This window comes from Rhineura floridana, chromosome 8 (genome assembly GCF_030035675.1).
Source record: "Rhineura floridana isolate rRhiFlo1 chromosome 8, rRhiFlo1.hap2, whole genome shotgun sequence".
NCBI lineage: Eukaryota > Metazoa > Chordata > Lepidosauria > Squamata > Rhineuridae > Rhineura > Rhineura floridana.
The window spans coordinates 105,866,115-105,882,681 of NC_084487.1; the positions used below are offsets into that span (position 1 = coordinate 105,866,115).

The 16,567-nt window shown below is 42.1% G+C and overlaps 1 protein-coding gene across 4 annotated transcripts in view; it reads right to left on the minus strand.

Moving 5' to 3' along the window:
* GRAMD4 (GRAM domain containing 4) overlaps positions 1-8,358 on the minus strand; it is a 115,152-nt gene extending 106,794 nt beyond the window's left edge. The window contains exons 1-2 of one of the 4 annotated variants that reach the window (XM_061640280.1): positions 8,253-8,358; positions 5,814-5,891 (exon numbers count right to left, since the gene is read on the minus strand). In XM_061640280.1, coding sequence (XP_061496264.1) covers positions 5,814-5,891; positions 8,253-8,260 — 86 coding nt within the window. In that variant the 5' untranslated portion in view covers positions 8,261-8,358. Of the gene's footprint in view, positions 1-2,004; positions 2,417-5,813; positions 5,892-8,252 lie in introns of those variants that run through there. The other 3 variants (XM_061640281.1, XM_061640283.1, XM_061640282.1) reach the window with 3 other exon arrangements.
* Between the last annotated feature and the right edge of the window lie 8,209 nt (positions 8,359-16,567).

Below are 16,567 nucleotides of genomic sequence, written 5' to 3' on the forward strand. Positions count from 1 at the left end.
GGATAAGACTAGATTACCTTGACAATGTTTGTGATGGAAATTATCTCCACTGTGCAATTGTAATGGAGGTCTGTTAGAGTACCCTACTATACCATAAGCACTTTTTAACAACCCATTAACTACTCCAGCAAAAAGACGTTACAAATGATGCCATCCGCCACTTCTCTAAAAGTTAAAGCAAAATTCTCCCCAGCAATACAAAGAAAATGAATTGCTCTGTCTATAATTGTGTGAATACATTTGGCAAGAGAAATAAACTAGTTTGAATCTGGTAATAACTATAATTATCTCTGTCACATTTATATTCCACCCTTCCTCCAAAAAGGCTGAAACATCACAACCGTGTGATGTAGGTTAGGCAGACTGACAGTGGATCTGCCCAAGGCCACCCAGCAGCCTCCATGTCTGAGCCGAGATTCAAACATGCATTCAGAAAGATTCAGATATCAAAGGACACACAAGGAAATGGCAGAGATAGAGAATCACTTCTCAGAACCAGACATCCACAACTAATGTCTTCGATGTCTAGCTCACAGGATGTTCTCATGAGTCCTTTGCTCATAACAGTGCACTTATTTTCATGGCACTGCTTTCTGAAGCATCAGTAGGCCAGCCACTGGCTCCATAAGGCAAGATTTTGCCAATACATAACAAGACATAGCAACCCCTCCCTTTGCTACTAATACAGAGAGAGTCACACCCCATGGTGAAACAAAGCAAAGTAAAATACAACTTTTAACTAAAGGGCATGCTGGCCTTCCATGAGGATTGTGTGTGGAGCAAGTGAAAATAGACAGGGATCAGACCACTTTCACCAGCAGCCAAACCAAAATAAACCAAACCACCACCCGCCTCCCACAACACAGTTTGACTCTCTCAAACAAGCAAACAATTCCCATTCAACTCACAAGAGCAGATTTTTTTTAAAAAAAAACCACCCAGCAGCCACCACCAGCCCTTTGCACAGACATCTAGCCACTTAACCCTTTGTATTCCAGAAGAGCACCACCTAATGAGCTAATGGCAAAGCAAGGAAGGATTCACCTCCTCTAATTGGGGAGGGGAGGAGAGAGAGCTGAGGCACAAGACATGGACAAAAGGTATAAAAACCTTGTTAAAAGGAAATGGCATTACCTTCTGAAAACTGTACCATTTCTCCAGCCAAGATTTTGTCCATCATTCCTGCAGGGGGTCAGGAATGTCATTCTTTTTGAAGGGAGGAAAATAAAAGGCTGAATCTTTGTCATGGGCACGGCATGAATGACAACAGTAACAAGGGGGTGGAGGGCTGTGGTTGTGAAGAAAGAGGTCAAAGAAGGCTAAGAGAAAAGCGGTTCCCAAGAAACCGATGAAACTCGTTGCTTACAACAGACAGAAACGGGATTCCTCTAGAAAATTCAGGGTTTAAGCTTGCAAAGAAAGTCAGGAGTGGGTCTTTCTGCCACTAACACCCATAATGGAGGAAAAGGGAGAAAAGGGAACGTAGCAGCGGATTAGACAGGCTTATCCTAGAGCTGTGTGTAAAACATGGGGTGGGGATTGGTCCCTTGAGACTACCTGATGAACTTCGGGAGACCCAAAGAGAAAGCGGGGCAATCTCAAGACAGATGTGGGAAGAACAGCCAGTTTGGGAGAAACGGAGGGGGCTCACCCCAAAAGGTTGAGCTGGGAGGGGCATTAAGCTATGTGGGCCGCTCGAAAACTGCCATCGTACTCATTCCAGCTGAGCGAACAAAAGGGGGGTCGGCAAAAGGTTTGGGGCAAAGAAGGGCGGTTCTTCGGGGCGTTTCAGGGCCACCCCAAGGGGAATGGTTAGGGAATAGATGAGGAGGGGGCTGCACGGTCGTCCCCACATCAGGATGAAAGAGGCCCATCGGAGGTGAAGGGACAAAACCTGACACACGCAGGAAGGAACTGGAGGGAAGGGGCTCCCGCGCTTTCCGGAGGGCTGTAGGCGAGGCTGGGAGATGAAAGGAGGGGATGGCGGGGCACTTTGTTCCTTACCCGGCGCGGAATTCGGACCAAACTTTCATTCACGCTGTCAATCCGGCGGGCTCCCTGCTCTCCTCCGCTGCCGTGCGCCCAAAGACGGCTGACTCTGGAGCCAGCGAAGCTGGATTGCCGTGGAGCCCACCCGCCGCTTCCCAAGCGCCCGCCGCTTCCCAAGCGCCCGCCGCAGCCTCCGAAGTGTTTTGGCTAACGCTACACCACGACCCCGAGGCGGGGATGACAGCAGGTGTCCGCCTGCCTGTTTCTCCGGCCGCCAGGCCCCCTCAGTAGCCCTGCCAAGGCCGTGACGAGGGCCCTGCGCAGCCGCCGCTGCCGTCACCGCTCGACTCCTTCCTTCCAGCGCCAGCAGCAGCAGCATCTCCGGCGCGCAAAGAGGCCGGCCTCCGAGGGCGCCGCTCCACCTCCTGGCGGCTGATTGGCAAAGCTTAGCTCTGGAGCCGCCTGGGGATCTCAGGCGCTCTCTAAGGCGTGTGGTGGTGAACGCCTAGTTCTCACACGTACTGCCAAAAATCGAGGGTTGTCAGCCGATTAAAAGGAATCTCAGTCTGTTAATTGCTTGATGTTGTAATCGTTTGATTAAACTATATCAGTATACGAATAAACCACAATTGTAAAGGGGGGGATGGAAGTTTTGGGGGAGTAGAAATGTCTCAAAGGTGGCACATGCCACCACTGTTTTTGTAAGAACAGGTGCCCAAAGTAATTACCTGCTTAAATGTCTGCTGTCCGATTAAGTGGAAGTACATCCTTGTGAAATCAACAAAAGGGCTTTAATAAATTAAAGCGATTAATTGTACGCGCCATACATTTAAAGCCCAGCCCCCTCCCCAGGAATCCTGGGAACTGTAGTTTGTTAAGCGTGCTTGGAATTGTAGTTCTGCGAGGAGTAAACTACAGTTCCCAGGATTCTTTTGTGTGGTTCTTTATATAAAACATGATTGATAGGGATTTTTTTTAATTAGACTGATTTAGGTGCTTCCATTAGCAGTTCCTAGCTTTCTATTTGTTTCAAAGTCTCCCCACCCCCGACAGACAGATGGTGTTCCAGGTACTACACTAGACAAGGAGCAATTTCTGCTTACCAGAAAGAGTGTACCAACAGGCATACAATGAATCATTGTATTATTCCTAGTGTGGAGAATGAAAGTTATTTACAGGTAGGGGGTGCTGGCATGTAGGGTTTTGTGGAAACCAGCTGATATTTTCCTGTGCCTATACTGGAGAGGCATAAAGTGTTCTAGGAATGTGATCTCTAAATACAGGGGGTTTTTTGCTTATGCATAGAAGAGTAGTACATGATACATAATTTGCTTTTTCTTGATGTGAAAAACAAAATGACGTGGGTAGGGCAGGCATGCTTTGAGAAGGCTAGCTATCCTATTTTCCCATGCCTGGTTTAAAGAAGGTAATGTGCCAGCAATCTTGATTAACCTTGATTTCTGTTTACTCACAGTGACTCAAGGATCAATCTGTGTGTTTATTGTCCTTAATATGAAGAACACTGTTATCTTTTCGGCACCAGGTCAAGACCTTCCTCTTCTCCCAAGCATTTTAGCATGTGTTCTATATTGTTTTAATTTTTTTAATTGTGTTTTAAATTGTTTTTAAAAGATGTATTTTAAATTGTATTTGTTTTTAGTTATTGTAAACCGCCCAGAGAGCTTCGGCTATAGGGCGGTATACAAGTTTAATAAATAAATAAATAAATAAATAATGCAGGGATGTAAGGAATCTGTGGCCCTCCAGAAGCTGGTGGACTATAATTCCCATCAGCCCTAGCCAGCATGGTCTGTTGTCAGGACTGATGGACTGTAGTCTAGCAACATCTAAACCAATAACTCACCACGGAAAGGAGTTGTCATTTTATTGACATGTTAGGCTTTGAAAAAGCCAGTTTGCCTTTTTTTTCTTTTTAAACTTATGTCAGGGCCAGAGAGACAGGTAGCAGTCCAAGTATATAATCTGGCTGCACTTCAGTGTCTACTTACGCACAAGAGTGGCAGAAACACATGATACTACATTGTTTTCATTTCCCTAGATAGAGAATGACATGACATTACAGGCAAGGGGTCTGTCATTTAGCGCAAGGGTTCACAAACTCTGGTCTGTGGACCACCAGCAGTCCGCGAGCTTCATTCAGGTGGTCTGCAGCATGTCTGCATTGAATATTCATATTGATTTGAAACAGTATTTGTATTGTTTCTTTTATTTCTTATATTTATGGTATTACAGTTTGAATTCTATGGAATGTAAGTTGTAATACAATTTAAGAAATAAAAGAAGCACTACAAATACAATTAAAAACCATACAGCATCTAGCACAGGTCATTGCAAATGGCTAAAACAGGAAGAAAAATGATTGAAGTGGTCGACCAAGACCATTGGCAATGTTCAAGTGGTCTGTGGTGGGGAAAGTTTAAAAAACCACAGAGTTACAGCTTCAAAACAATCAGTAGGCAGGCAAAGTGAAACAAGCACGTCCAACCCATGGATGACTAGGAAAATGGAACTGATGGGATCTTATCCCCACTAGTTTTCTATGCCTGGCCTGGCCAAGTAGGTAAACTCCAGGTCTATGATCAAGATCCACTCCACTTTCTGCCTGGCCTTAATTATAGAATAAGCACATAGTAAATTGTTTTCTTTTCCTTATTATGGAGCATGAAGCTAGATATGGGTAGGGGAGTGGTGGCAAAACAACACTTAACATGTCTATTAGATTTTCAAGTGTTTAAAGCACTTCATATATGTTGTCTAGAGCTGTGGTGGACAGCGGGTGGCTCTCGGTCTTACTGCTCCTCAGCCTGATTTCAAAAGCCTTCTGCAAGTCATCACTTCATAACTCTGGCAAGTGCATCTGTCCCTCTCCAAGCAACCCAGTGGGTGTGGCAGGAAAGAGGGGGAAAAGGGGGAGTGGAAAAGAAAAAGGGTAGCCTTGCCCATTTTATTTGCTCTGACCCTGCCCACTAGTTTCAGTCCCGCCCACCACCAGGACTCATGCACACATACACAAACATGCACACACACACAGAGAGAGAGAGAGAGAGAGAGAGAGAGAGAGAGAGAGAGAGAGATTCTACCCAAGGGACTGAAGCAGTGAAGGTTGGTCCACTGGAGTTAATGGGGCACTACCACAGCAACTTTAGTTTGCCCTCAGCCAGACCCTCCCCCCCCATGTGCCTACTTACAACTAGTCCGGTTCTAAGGCCCTGGCTATCAGATTCCTCCTTAGTCTCAGTGCTGTCCTTTATAGAACTTGACAGGGAGATGGATGGGGTTGGTCCTACCTGTCATTGGCCCTGGCTCCACCTCCTATTTGGGTTCTCTGCCTTCTGCCCCACTAGTCTCAGTGGGCACCAGCCACCACCGGATTGAAGCCCTCCACTGAAAAAAGAAAAGTTCCTCTATATTGCAGATGGGAGGACTGAGAATGAGAGAGTGGCTTGCCGCCTTAAGGCAACCTAGAGAGTTAATGGCAGAGGCAAGATTCAAACCATGGACTTCCTGGTTCATAGCATAGTTGCCAAGTCATTACCCTACACCAGCTCTGTATATATTGTATCATGTATGGCAGGGATGGGGAATCCCTCCACAGGCCACTTTGACAAGTGTCAATCACCTAATGTCATAAGGTGATGGACATCATATATGATGGTCAGGCAAGTAAATGCGGGCATGGCTCACCAAAAATGGCTTGGCGGGCCAACTGTCAAGGCCTGGTGGGACTAATCAGGCCTGTGAGTAGGAGGATTCCCCAACAGTGATAAAGAGGCTCCAAAAATCTAGTTATCATATTCTCTTACCTCTGCCTTATAATAGCCCAGAGAGTCATATAGTGCTCCTGATGGGACATTGGATTCTCTCCCTGCAATTTCTTCTTACTGAAAAGAGTAGCACAGGCATGATCATTTTCTTTTCCTCAGTGTAGAAAACAAAACAAAAGTTAAAGCACATGGCTTCCCCCAAAGAATCCTGGGAACTGTGGTTTATTAAGGGCATTGGGATTGTAACTTTGTGAGGAGTAAACTACAGTTCCCGGGATTCTTTGGGAAAAGCCAAGTGCTTTAAATGTATTGTGTGGATGTGATCTTGAAGTGTTCCGGGTGTATGAGTTGGACTCACAACATTTTCAGTTTGCCAAGAAGAGATGCCGAAGTGCCAACAGCTCTCCCACAAAATAAAATAAAAAGTTGGAAATATGACCACAGGAATGGCTATTGAACACAGTACAAAGTACAGACTTCGGCACCCTGAGAATGTCAAATTTCATATTGATTTTCTTTGTTTAGCAGAAGTAGTAACAGTGCTGTAATAGGAGTATTGGTTTTAAGAGTACCGTTAGAAGTACTAATAGGGGTGGTCCTTCTTCCTAACTAGCACCAAAAGCAACCATCATCTATCTATTAGGAATAATGATGTTCCCTCAAGCGCCTTATTTACTCATGTTTTTAGAACAGACAGACAGACAGATAGATAGATAGCACTATGCTTTTATGAATATTCAAAATCAATTGTGCTTTATCTTTTATCTTGAGGATGCCTATAGGTATATAAAAATATCTAACCATATTGGTTGTCCCACTGACAAAGAGCGTTCTGTTCATGCTAGCGATGGGAAACTGGAAACCTGGTTGCAAAAAAACCAACCTCTCAAGACTCCCTATCTACTTCCCAACATAGCCCCTGAACCCACCCCTTTCCCCAAACTATTGCCTACTCAGTCAGAATTTTCCCTTTGTTAAGCACCTCCTGTACACCAATCAAGATGCACAGAAAAATGGAATGAGGAGGTCATATATGCAAAAAAGAGAATTTTGGCAGAGCACCTTTTGCTGTCCACTCGGGGGAAGAGCCCTGTGCTGCATCTTGGCTCCTAGGGGAAGTGTCCTACAACTGCAGAGTTGAAGGGAAGGACACTCCTGTCTCTGCCAGTGACCTGAGGACCAGAGGCCACCAGGCGATTGCACCCCCTACCTCCCAGAAATGACATCATGGTAAGGAGAAACCAACCTTGTCCCACCCATCAGCCAGGCAAGGAGCAACTACTTTCCCCTCCCTGCCAGAAAGAACACTCAGCTCCAACTGTCAGTTGCCCTGAGGCTGCAGAAGCAAGAGAGAGAGTGAGAGGTCCTCTGGCTCCACCCATCAGCCAAAGGAAGAAGAGCTGTCAGAACACCAGCAAGTGAAGATCACCCTGGGCTGGATATAAATGCCTGTATTAATGGCAAGGCCTCTTTCTGTGTGTGTGGATAAGCCATTTGGAGAGAGAATGATTATGTGAAAAATGGCTTAAAACATACTAAATAAATAAATGGGAATTAGTTGAGGGGTGGAGGCAATGTTGCTGACCCCATCAGTTCTTGCTCATTTCAAAATAGGAATAGGTAATCTGTGGCCCCCTAGACGCTGCTGGACTACAGCTCCCATCATAATTGGACATGCTGACTGAGGTTTATGGAAGCTATAGCTCAGCAACATCTGGAGGGCCACAGGTTCCCCACTCGTTTCAAAATATAGCCACACTCAAAATTCGCTGCCAACCAGGGAGTGACTAAGGCTGAATTATTTATTTATTTATTTAATTGCATTTCTAAACCGCCCTATAGCTAACAGCTCCCAGGGCGGTGTACAACACGATAAAACCACAATATTTAAAATACAAGCAAGTGTGTATTGCGCATACAATTATAAAACATATTTAAAAACAGAGTAAAAGAAAATAAACATAAGATTAAATTTAAAAAAACTTAAAATGCCTGGGTGAAGAGGTGGGTTTTTACCTGGCACCGAAAAGATGACAGAGAAGGCGCCAGGCGTATCTCATCTGGGAGGGCATTCCATAATGATATACCCATGTACTTCTGAGTAGGCATGAATAGGATTGCCCTGTAACTGGATCTGTCCCCCCCCAATGTTCTATATTGCATATATTTCATTATTATAATGTATTCATTATAATTTATTCATTGAATCACTTATAGACAAGCTTGATTCCATATCATTCCCAGCAGTGTATTTATTTGTCATGCAATATTTGCTCCCTAGCAAAATATGTTCCATTTCTTCAGTTCTCTCTGGCACATGCTGCTTAGCTGTATTTTTTCCATCCAAAATCTTCAACTAACGGTGCAATCCTATGCATGCCTACTCAGAAGTAATGAGCTCAACAGGGCTTACTGCCAGGTAACTTGGTACAAGACTGCAGCCTTCGTTTGGGTACATTGGTAAACAATAAGCCATACCTCATCATTTGGTTTGACCAGCTCTAGGATGTGTAGCCTCTGGTACTGCTTGTTATTTGAAGTGTTGTATCCTTCTGTCCCTATGCAGTAAGTGATCCTGGCATTCTTATATTTTTGCCTTCTAGTGACGGTGGGGATTCTTTTTCTTTTTTTAACCTCCACGTGATGCTGACTCGGAATGTTCCTGGTCCTGGAAACACTACTGGGCTCCATGTCATATTGTGCCCTTTACTCACATAAAGTCTTTGCATAGTGTCATACTTTTACTTCATCAGAAAGTTATGAATCAAGAGACAGGAAGGGAGGGAGGGCAAGCACAAATTCTTGCAGGGTTTGAGCTAACTGGGGAAGAACAATCACAGAGGGGGAAACGGCGAGACCGCCGCAACTCATTTACAAATATGTTTCATTCATTCTCCATATGCTGTTAGTAAAGCTGGCATTCCTTAAACTGGCGATGTCCTAAGAAGCTCATTCAAACTGTCTGGGTTTTTACTCCCATTTCTCAGCTGCTGTTCGCCTCCCTTCTCCATCTGATTTGCTTCTCGGATGTCAGAGAGCTGTCCCTATTACAGTAAGAGCTTATTAACATCAATGCACACTTCCCACACCCTTTTCTTTTGTTCTCATGGTCTGACATGCGGAGAAATGACAGCTTGTTTGCCTAACAGCGCATTGCATCTATTTTTAAATAATGGAGCTTTCTTTTTTATTTATTTAGCTGTATTTTTATGACCACCCAGTAACGTCTGCTCCCGGGAGTGGCTCTCAAAAATGTCAAAGAACAGAATACGAACATATATAGTTTTTTAAAATCACAAAAATTGTTCTTTAGCAATGAGAGAGAGATGCAATGTAAATGGGACTTACCACATTTCTTGGCTGATGTGTCGCGGGGGCAGGGAGCATGGTGTCTGTGTGCACTGACTCTTGCACTAAATGAATTTATCTGGATTTTATCACTTTCTAATAATTCCATCAATCAAACCACAAAATACAGTATATCGTTTCTGTAGCAGGCCAGTCAATACAAAAAATGTAACCAAGAAGCAATATATGCATTCAAGGCAAATCCCACAATCAGAAAATCTCTAAGCCTAAGGGACCTAATGGAACTGCTGCAAAATGGCCAGGTCATAAATACAGGTAGCCTAATATGTATAATGGTATTTACCAAGGGCTGTCTCCATTGTCAGTCCTACTCAGAGTAAACCCACTGAAAATAATGGGCATTCACTTAGGTCAACTCATTTTAATGGGTCTACTTTGAGTATAACTTAGCTGGATACAACCCAGAGCAAGTCTTTATGTATACATAGAAGTAAGTTTCATTGAGTTTTATGATGCTTACTCCTAGGTAAATGGTATAGCATACTACTTGTTAGTAAGTAAGCAATTGGATAGTTAGAATACTGTCTGCATGCTTTTGCTTTCCCCTAGATCTCCACAAGTAAAGGGGCTCAAAGTTTCCTTTTTTGAAAATGGAAGCTGATCATTCACAGGAAAGGGAATCTGGAATATTCCCAAGGGGCACAGTCCTGGTTCAACTGTGCAAAAGAAAAAGTATCTTCACAGTCCAGAAAAGTAACAAATCTACACCATCGCTACATCCATATGTCACATTCTGGAAATACACTTATTTCATCAAATCTGAAAATAATTGGTTGGATCCAGACTAAGACTCCAATCCTAAACCCATTTATCTGGGAGTGACCCCCACTGAATTATATAGTTCTGCATAGATGGGGTTGCACTGTTGGTCATAATTAAGAACAGAACCATTGAAATCAATGGGATTTAAGTCAGTAATGACTAACTTAATTTATTTGAGTGTGGGCTTACTCTAAGGCTGTGTGTTGTGTGGTAACATCCACACCACAAATGTATAGCACTCTTATACCACTTTAACAGTCATGGCTTTCCCCAAAGAATCCTGGGGACTATAATTTGTTACGGGTGCTGGGAATTGTAGCTCTGTGAGAGGTAGGCTACAGTTCCCAGGATTCTTTGGGACAGGTCATGTGCTTTAAATGTATGGTGTGCACATAGCCTAAGTATGACTAAGAGTGGATCCAACCCAATAAGTTCATCATCCTTTTCTATTACTCACTGTTCATTTAACCACTTTGATTATTCCCCAGTTTTCTACTAACCAATTACCAATTCAAAGTATTTCCAAAGTTTAGAAATCTCCAAATTTTTTGCTGTAGTTCTTAGATCTGCAGCCAAGCCCACATTTAAGTTCCTAAAAAAGTTTTAAAAAAAACAAGAGTTATCACTAATGGAACCACAGACAGTGAACAACATTTTCTCTTTATTAACAAAATGATTAGTCTTCAGAACTTATAAATGATTTCACATTGCCATTAACAGTGTCTGAAGTCCATTGCCTCCTGGCCACACTTCCAACAGTTTTCTGCAATTTTATATCTCTTCCTTATGTTCAGTGGTGTTAGTTACCACTTATACGTCATTTTGTACTGACTTTTTTTCCGCCAAGGATACTTGGTTGTTTCAGCGGGCATACAAGTCTCCTAGATAATTTTAGTTTACAGTGTATAGATGTAGGTTGGTGGATTATAATTGTTTTATATGTTAAAACGGTATTATATGTTGTATTTTTAATTATGTACGCCGCCTAGAGTGGCCGTTCATTCGGCCAGATAGGCGGCCTAAAAATAAAAATAAAATAAAATTTTATTATTATTATTATTTGGTACAACAGAGTATTCAGTCCAATTTTAAAGGTATAGGACCAAAGCTTCCCCGATACCAAATTTCCTTTATCTTGTTTCCAGACATAATTTTTTAAAAATCCTAATGTGTACTACCAGATTTGAGTAAAGTGTTATATCCTGTGCTTTTTAAAGTCATTTGTAGACACAAAATCTTTTAGCACTATCTCAAATTTAGGCAACTGATAAAAAATATTAAAATGTACAATGTTATGAGAAATGCTTTATCTGAAGAAATTGATACATAGCAGGATGTATTTTTTTGCATTATCTGATTAGCATCTAGATAAAACATAAGCTGCTTTCTAAAACCGTGAATCTTTGGAAGACAATACTGTTTGCATTCCTGAAATGTACCTAGCTTGCTAACCAATTGAAAGATCTGTTAAAGCCAATGGTGACACACTAGGAATTAATCCATATGTATCCTAAATCTGGGGAGATGGAATAAGATATTTTCCCCTTAAACAGAAGTAGGGAACCTGTGGCCCTCCAGACTCCCATCATCCCCTATGCTGGCTGGGGCTGATGGGAGTTGGAGTCCAACAACATATGGAGTTAAACATCTGTCTTAGAGTTAGAGGTCTTTTTTTTTAACTCAACCATGTTAGTACTTCTAACGTAATATATTGTTCAAGACTATACCAATCTCAACTCTTAGCTGAATCAATATTAAAGATATTAATAAAAATCCATAATAATATAGTATTATGTTCAGAAAACCTATCCCATATTTTTCTTTCTGAATAACCTATCCTATGTAATTATAGAAAAAATTCTTCTGTAATAAATTTTGATATCATGCTATGCCATTATCTCAACACATTTGGTGGAATATATTTTGAGATCAGCTTTTGCATAGTCATCATTTTTGCTTCCACTGTTCTCCACATTCATGAAATGCTATATTTATTCCATTGATTAAGATTCGTTCAAATATTCTGAATCACTGAGAAATAATTATTTGCAAATATATCATCTGGGTTTGAACCGATTTTAACTAATAAATGCTTTATTAGGGAACCTTTCCACAAAGGATACCCTTTAGCACTCAGGTGGCTCCGCTCACTCTTCTCTCTCACTTCCTCATAAACACTGAGGCCTGGTTCATACATCACGATCAACCAGAACATGGCTTACCATGACCACACAAACGTGTTGGCCTCTGGTAAGGAGCTCATACCCACTTGGCCCCTCCCTGGACTTTTTAGGTCAGCTTGGGACAAGAACTAGGCCAAGGTTTGGCTTAGCTTGTCATCCAGACCTGGGATTACAGTTATGGTCTCTCCTCTTTGACCATTACCTTTTACCATAGGACAAACCTTGACTACAGATCATGGTTAAGGAAGAGAGACCTTAACCATGACTCCCAGGTTCAGATGGCACACTAAGCCAAACACTGGCTTAGCTGCCACACCACAGTGACCCTAAAAAAGCTGGGAGGAGCAAAGCCATTCCGATCTCCACAGGAGCCATCACATTTGCACTAAGCCATGGTTTTGTTTAGCATGATGTGCAACGTGGCCTTACTGTGCATCTAGGTTCAGAGGGGCATATGTTCCAGCTGCTCATTATTCTGTGTGGGTCTCTCTTTTCAGCCTCTCCACAGGCAGAACTCCATGAATACAGGACCAAACACATGCACAGTTCCATCCAGGCCTCAAGAGAGGTCCACAACATGATTATCAGCAGTGACCAGTCTGGAGCAATTCCAGCTATTTCTCTATGAAACAAAGTATTTGTTCCAGACAGGTTTCTGTCCCTTTGGAAACTCCATAACAAGTTGTGTAACAGGTGAAGGCATGTTGTACTTTTATTATTGCTTATTATTGATTTTAATTACTGTATCATTTTATTTTGTAAGCCTCCCGGTTATTGAGAATAGTTATTGAGAGACGGCCATATAAATTCAATAAATAAATAAAATTAAGATGGAGCTATAGGGAGCACTACAACTGCTACTCTGCTATTTGTCATACACACATCAATTGCACAGTAGCCTTGCATGGGCTGCCAACTGGTCACCCCGTAAATGTTTCTTTTCTTTCTGAACCACCTCTATCCCTGTCGCTGCCGTGCAATAAATGTTTTTCACTCTGTCACAGCTATTATGTCTTTGTTAATACGAGTTAACAGAGATCCATTCAGCCTAGTTCAGAAGTCCCCAACCTTTCTGGGCCTAGATGCACTTCTAGAAATCTAAGGAACTGTCATGGGCACCATAACACTCCTTTCATAGAAGAAAAACTGGTGAGGCTCAGAATCCCCCTCTCATAAACATGCAAAACACCTACGTCCCCCCCAAATTAAAAACAAAATGAAACGCAGGCCAAAAAAGTAGATAACACTCCCAAAAGCAACTTCCCCCTAGCCAAACAAACAGCTCACACACAAAAACACAAAAAAAAATGGAAGGGGAAGGAGCCTTGGCAGGCATTAAGGTGGGTGTTTAAGGGTGCTGTGGTGGCCATGGGTGCCAGCCCTAGTCCATTCTCACTACATCTAACCTCATGATGTGACAATGACTGTGAAGATGGTAGTGACACTGTTGCTACCAAAGCTCAGGATTAGTTATCATTCTTTGCCCACTCAGGCAGTATAAAGGAACAGACCTCACAGGGCAGTAGGAGGAGAAGTGGAGAGGAAGATGACAATGAGGCCTAGCGGGCTATAAAATCAGCAGGCCTGGACAGTCAAGCAAACCTGCATGAGGTGGTGGTTTGAAGGGGTCACATAGGTTTCCAGGGGGAAAGATGGGCCAAAAGGGCAAGATGGCACATGCAACACTCTCCCTGATTTGCTGCAACACTTCTCTCAGTCTACCAAGTGTAGTTGTCCCATAGATTTGTATAAACACATTATATTGGCAGGGTTTTGTTTGAGGTTCATTTCCTAATGATCTCTGGCACAGAATTTGCTGTTTTCACATTTGCCCTGCATTGGGTCAACATTTTCATATAACTGTTCACCATGAACCCAATAACCCTTTTTTGGTCAGTCACCAACAACTCAGGACATATGTGAAGTTGGGATGTTTTTGGTCCCGAAGTGTGTCATTTTACATTTAACTACAATGAGCCATAATTGCCATTTTGTGGTTTGGCAAGATCCTTTTGGAATGCTTTGCAATTCAGTTTTGTTTTCACCACCCTGAATAAACTGGTGTCATCCATAAACACCTCACTGCTCATCCCTAACTTCAGACCATTTATGAACAAGTCAAACAAGCATTGATCCCCGCTTCTTACATTCTGAGAACTGGCCATTTATTCTACTCTCTGCTTCTTTAACCAGTTACCAAGCTAAAAAAAACCAAAAACCAAACCCTCTTTTGTTACCCAATGACTGCTAAGTTTACTGAGGAACCTTTGGTGAGAAACTTTGTCAAAATCCTTTTGAAAGTCCAAGGATACATTATCTCCATACCATGTCACCACTGTTATTCTCAAAGAACTTGGAAAGGTTAGTGAAGTAGGACTTATCTTCATAGAAGCCATATTACTACTTCTTCAGGAAAGCTTGTTCTTCTATATACTTCATAATTTTATCTTTAACAATCTTTCCAAAAATTTACTCGGAACAGACATTATGGCTGGCTTGAAATTGCCTGGACCCCATTCCTTCTTAAAAATTGGTGTGCTTCCCAGTGCCCTGGTATGGAGGATGATCTTAGAGACAAGTTACATATCTTCTTTAGAAGATCAGCAATTTCACATTTTAGTTCTTTCACAACTCTTGGGTGGATACTAGCATCTGGAGCCAGTGATTTGTTTTTGTTGTTTATTTGTCAATAAAGCCCTGACTTGTATGTCTTGTCACTACTTTATTTAAATGAACAGTTTGTTAATTGAATAACTAAATTGATAATTTCTTGAAATGTAGAGACAGTAGAGAGAAATTAATTCATTCCCATTGGGAATCACCATTATGATTACTTTTTTTTTTTTTTAAGACAAACACTGTGATTTCGATGGAGTAAACAAATTCCACCTCCACTTTCTGGCCCACCTGAGTCACCAAGAGAGACGGGGAAATTTCTAATCCTCCTGCAGATGCTCAGCATTTTGCCTTATGATAAATGTTAATCATCATCCTTGCAATGCCCAGTGCTATCCGTGATAACATATGTCAGGGATTCATATTCGTCTTTTATCTGCACCATATTTGTAAAATAATAACAATTTAAAAATCTGAGAAACATTCCATCTGCTTATAACACTGCTTAATGTCTCTGGTTATATAACTTTGTCCATTTATGTACTGATAAACCACCATAGTAATGAAAGATGTAACAGTCAGTCTTCAGGGTTCTCCAATAATTCTCCTTCCCATTTTGTAAATACATCCAGTACCTCTGGAGTACTTCGAAGACTGGAAGCATGATCTGTCATGACCCCTAAAACATCTCACTTTAGAAGCCAACTGACATAGTACAACACCAGCAGAGACTCAACGGGAAGAGAGTTTTTTGTTTGTTTTCTGCCATTGTCTATGAAGACTCTACCTCCTTCTCTAGACTTCCTGCTTCCTGCCCAGCCTCCAAGAGGTGTTCTGTATCTTTAAAAGTTGTGCAGGGGGAAGGGACAATTTCACCTTCTGGTTTTCCCATTACAGTGTTGCAAGAAAACCTGCACTTGGCTGAATTTTCTCTTCTCTTAAAGATACAGAATCATTCTCAGGCCCTGAGCCTGGCAACCCAGTTTGTATATAAAGACAAGAAACCAACAGGGCTGTTGGGAGGATAAAACGAAAAGGAGGAGAATAATAGACACCACCTTGAGCTCCTGGAGGAAAGGCGGGGACATACAGGTGAATAAATAAATAAATAGTAGCAGCAGGCTCCCAACCACCCTGCTCAACACGCATTAATTTAAACATGTGTAGAGCCTGTGTGCCTGCTCTTGTACCTGCATAGGAGGCTCTCTGTGCTGTCAGGAACCCTGTCTTTACTGAATTCCCTACTGCATGAAGAAGTCTTTATGCGCACACGCGAGAACACACTTAGGCTGAGTAAATCACATGTTCTCCTATTCTTTTTTGTTTCCCGCTGCACATAATGCAATCTTTTGTTCATTTTGTGCCTGTTTACTACTTTTCTAATTCACCCCATGTTGTCTCCAGATTAAGGGTTTTTTTTTTTAACATTTGTAGCAGCAGTACTTTACACTGACAACAGGCACTTATTCCTGACCTTTCCATTAATTGCACAGTTTTTTTCTCTTTCACCAATCCCTAAAACAGCTTTCTTTCAGACACAGAAACATTTAAATGTATGCGCACGTGTGTGCGCGCACACACACACACACACTCCTCTGATTCTGAAGCTGAAAGCATTTAAAAGTTTACCAAAGCATTAGAGTTCATTCCTGAATCAAATGGACGCTCCAGTATGTCCATCTCTGAACAGTGTTAGGAAGGTTTCATCAGTGAATGGGAAATGCTGTTTCACTTTTAGAAACGCATCTGTCTTGTGCTCCTTTGGCCTGTACTGGACAGCAAATACTACCTTTTCTGTAGTGGCTCCCCATTTATGGAATGCTTTCCCCAGGGATGTTTGCCTAGTGCCACTTTTGCCATCAT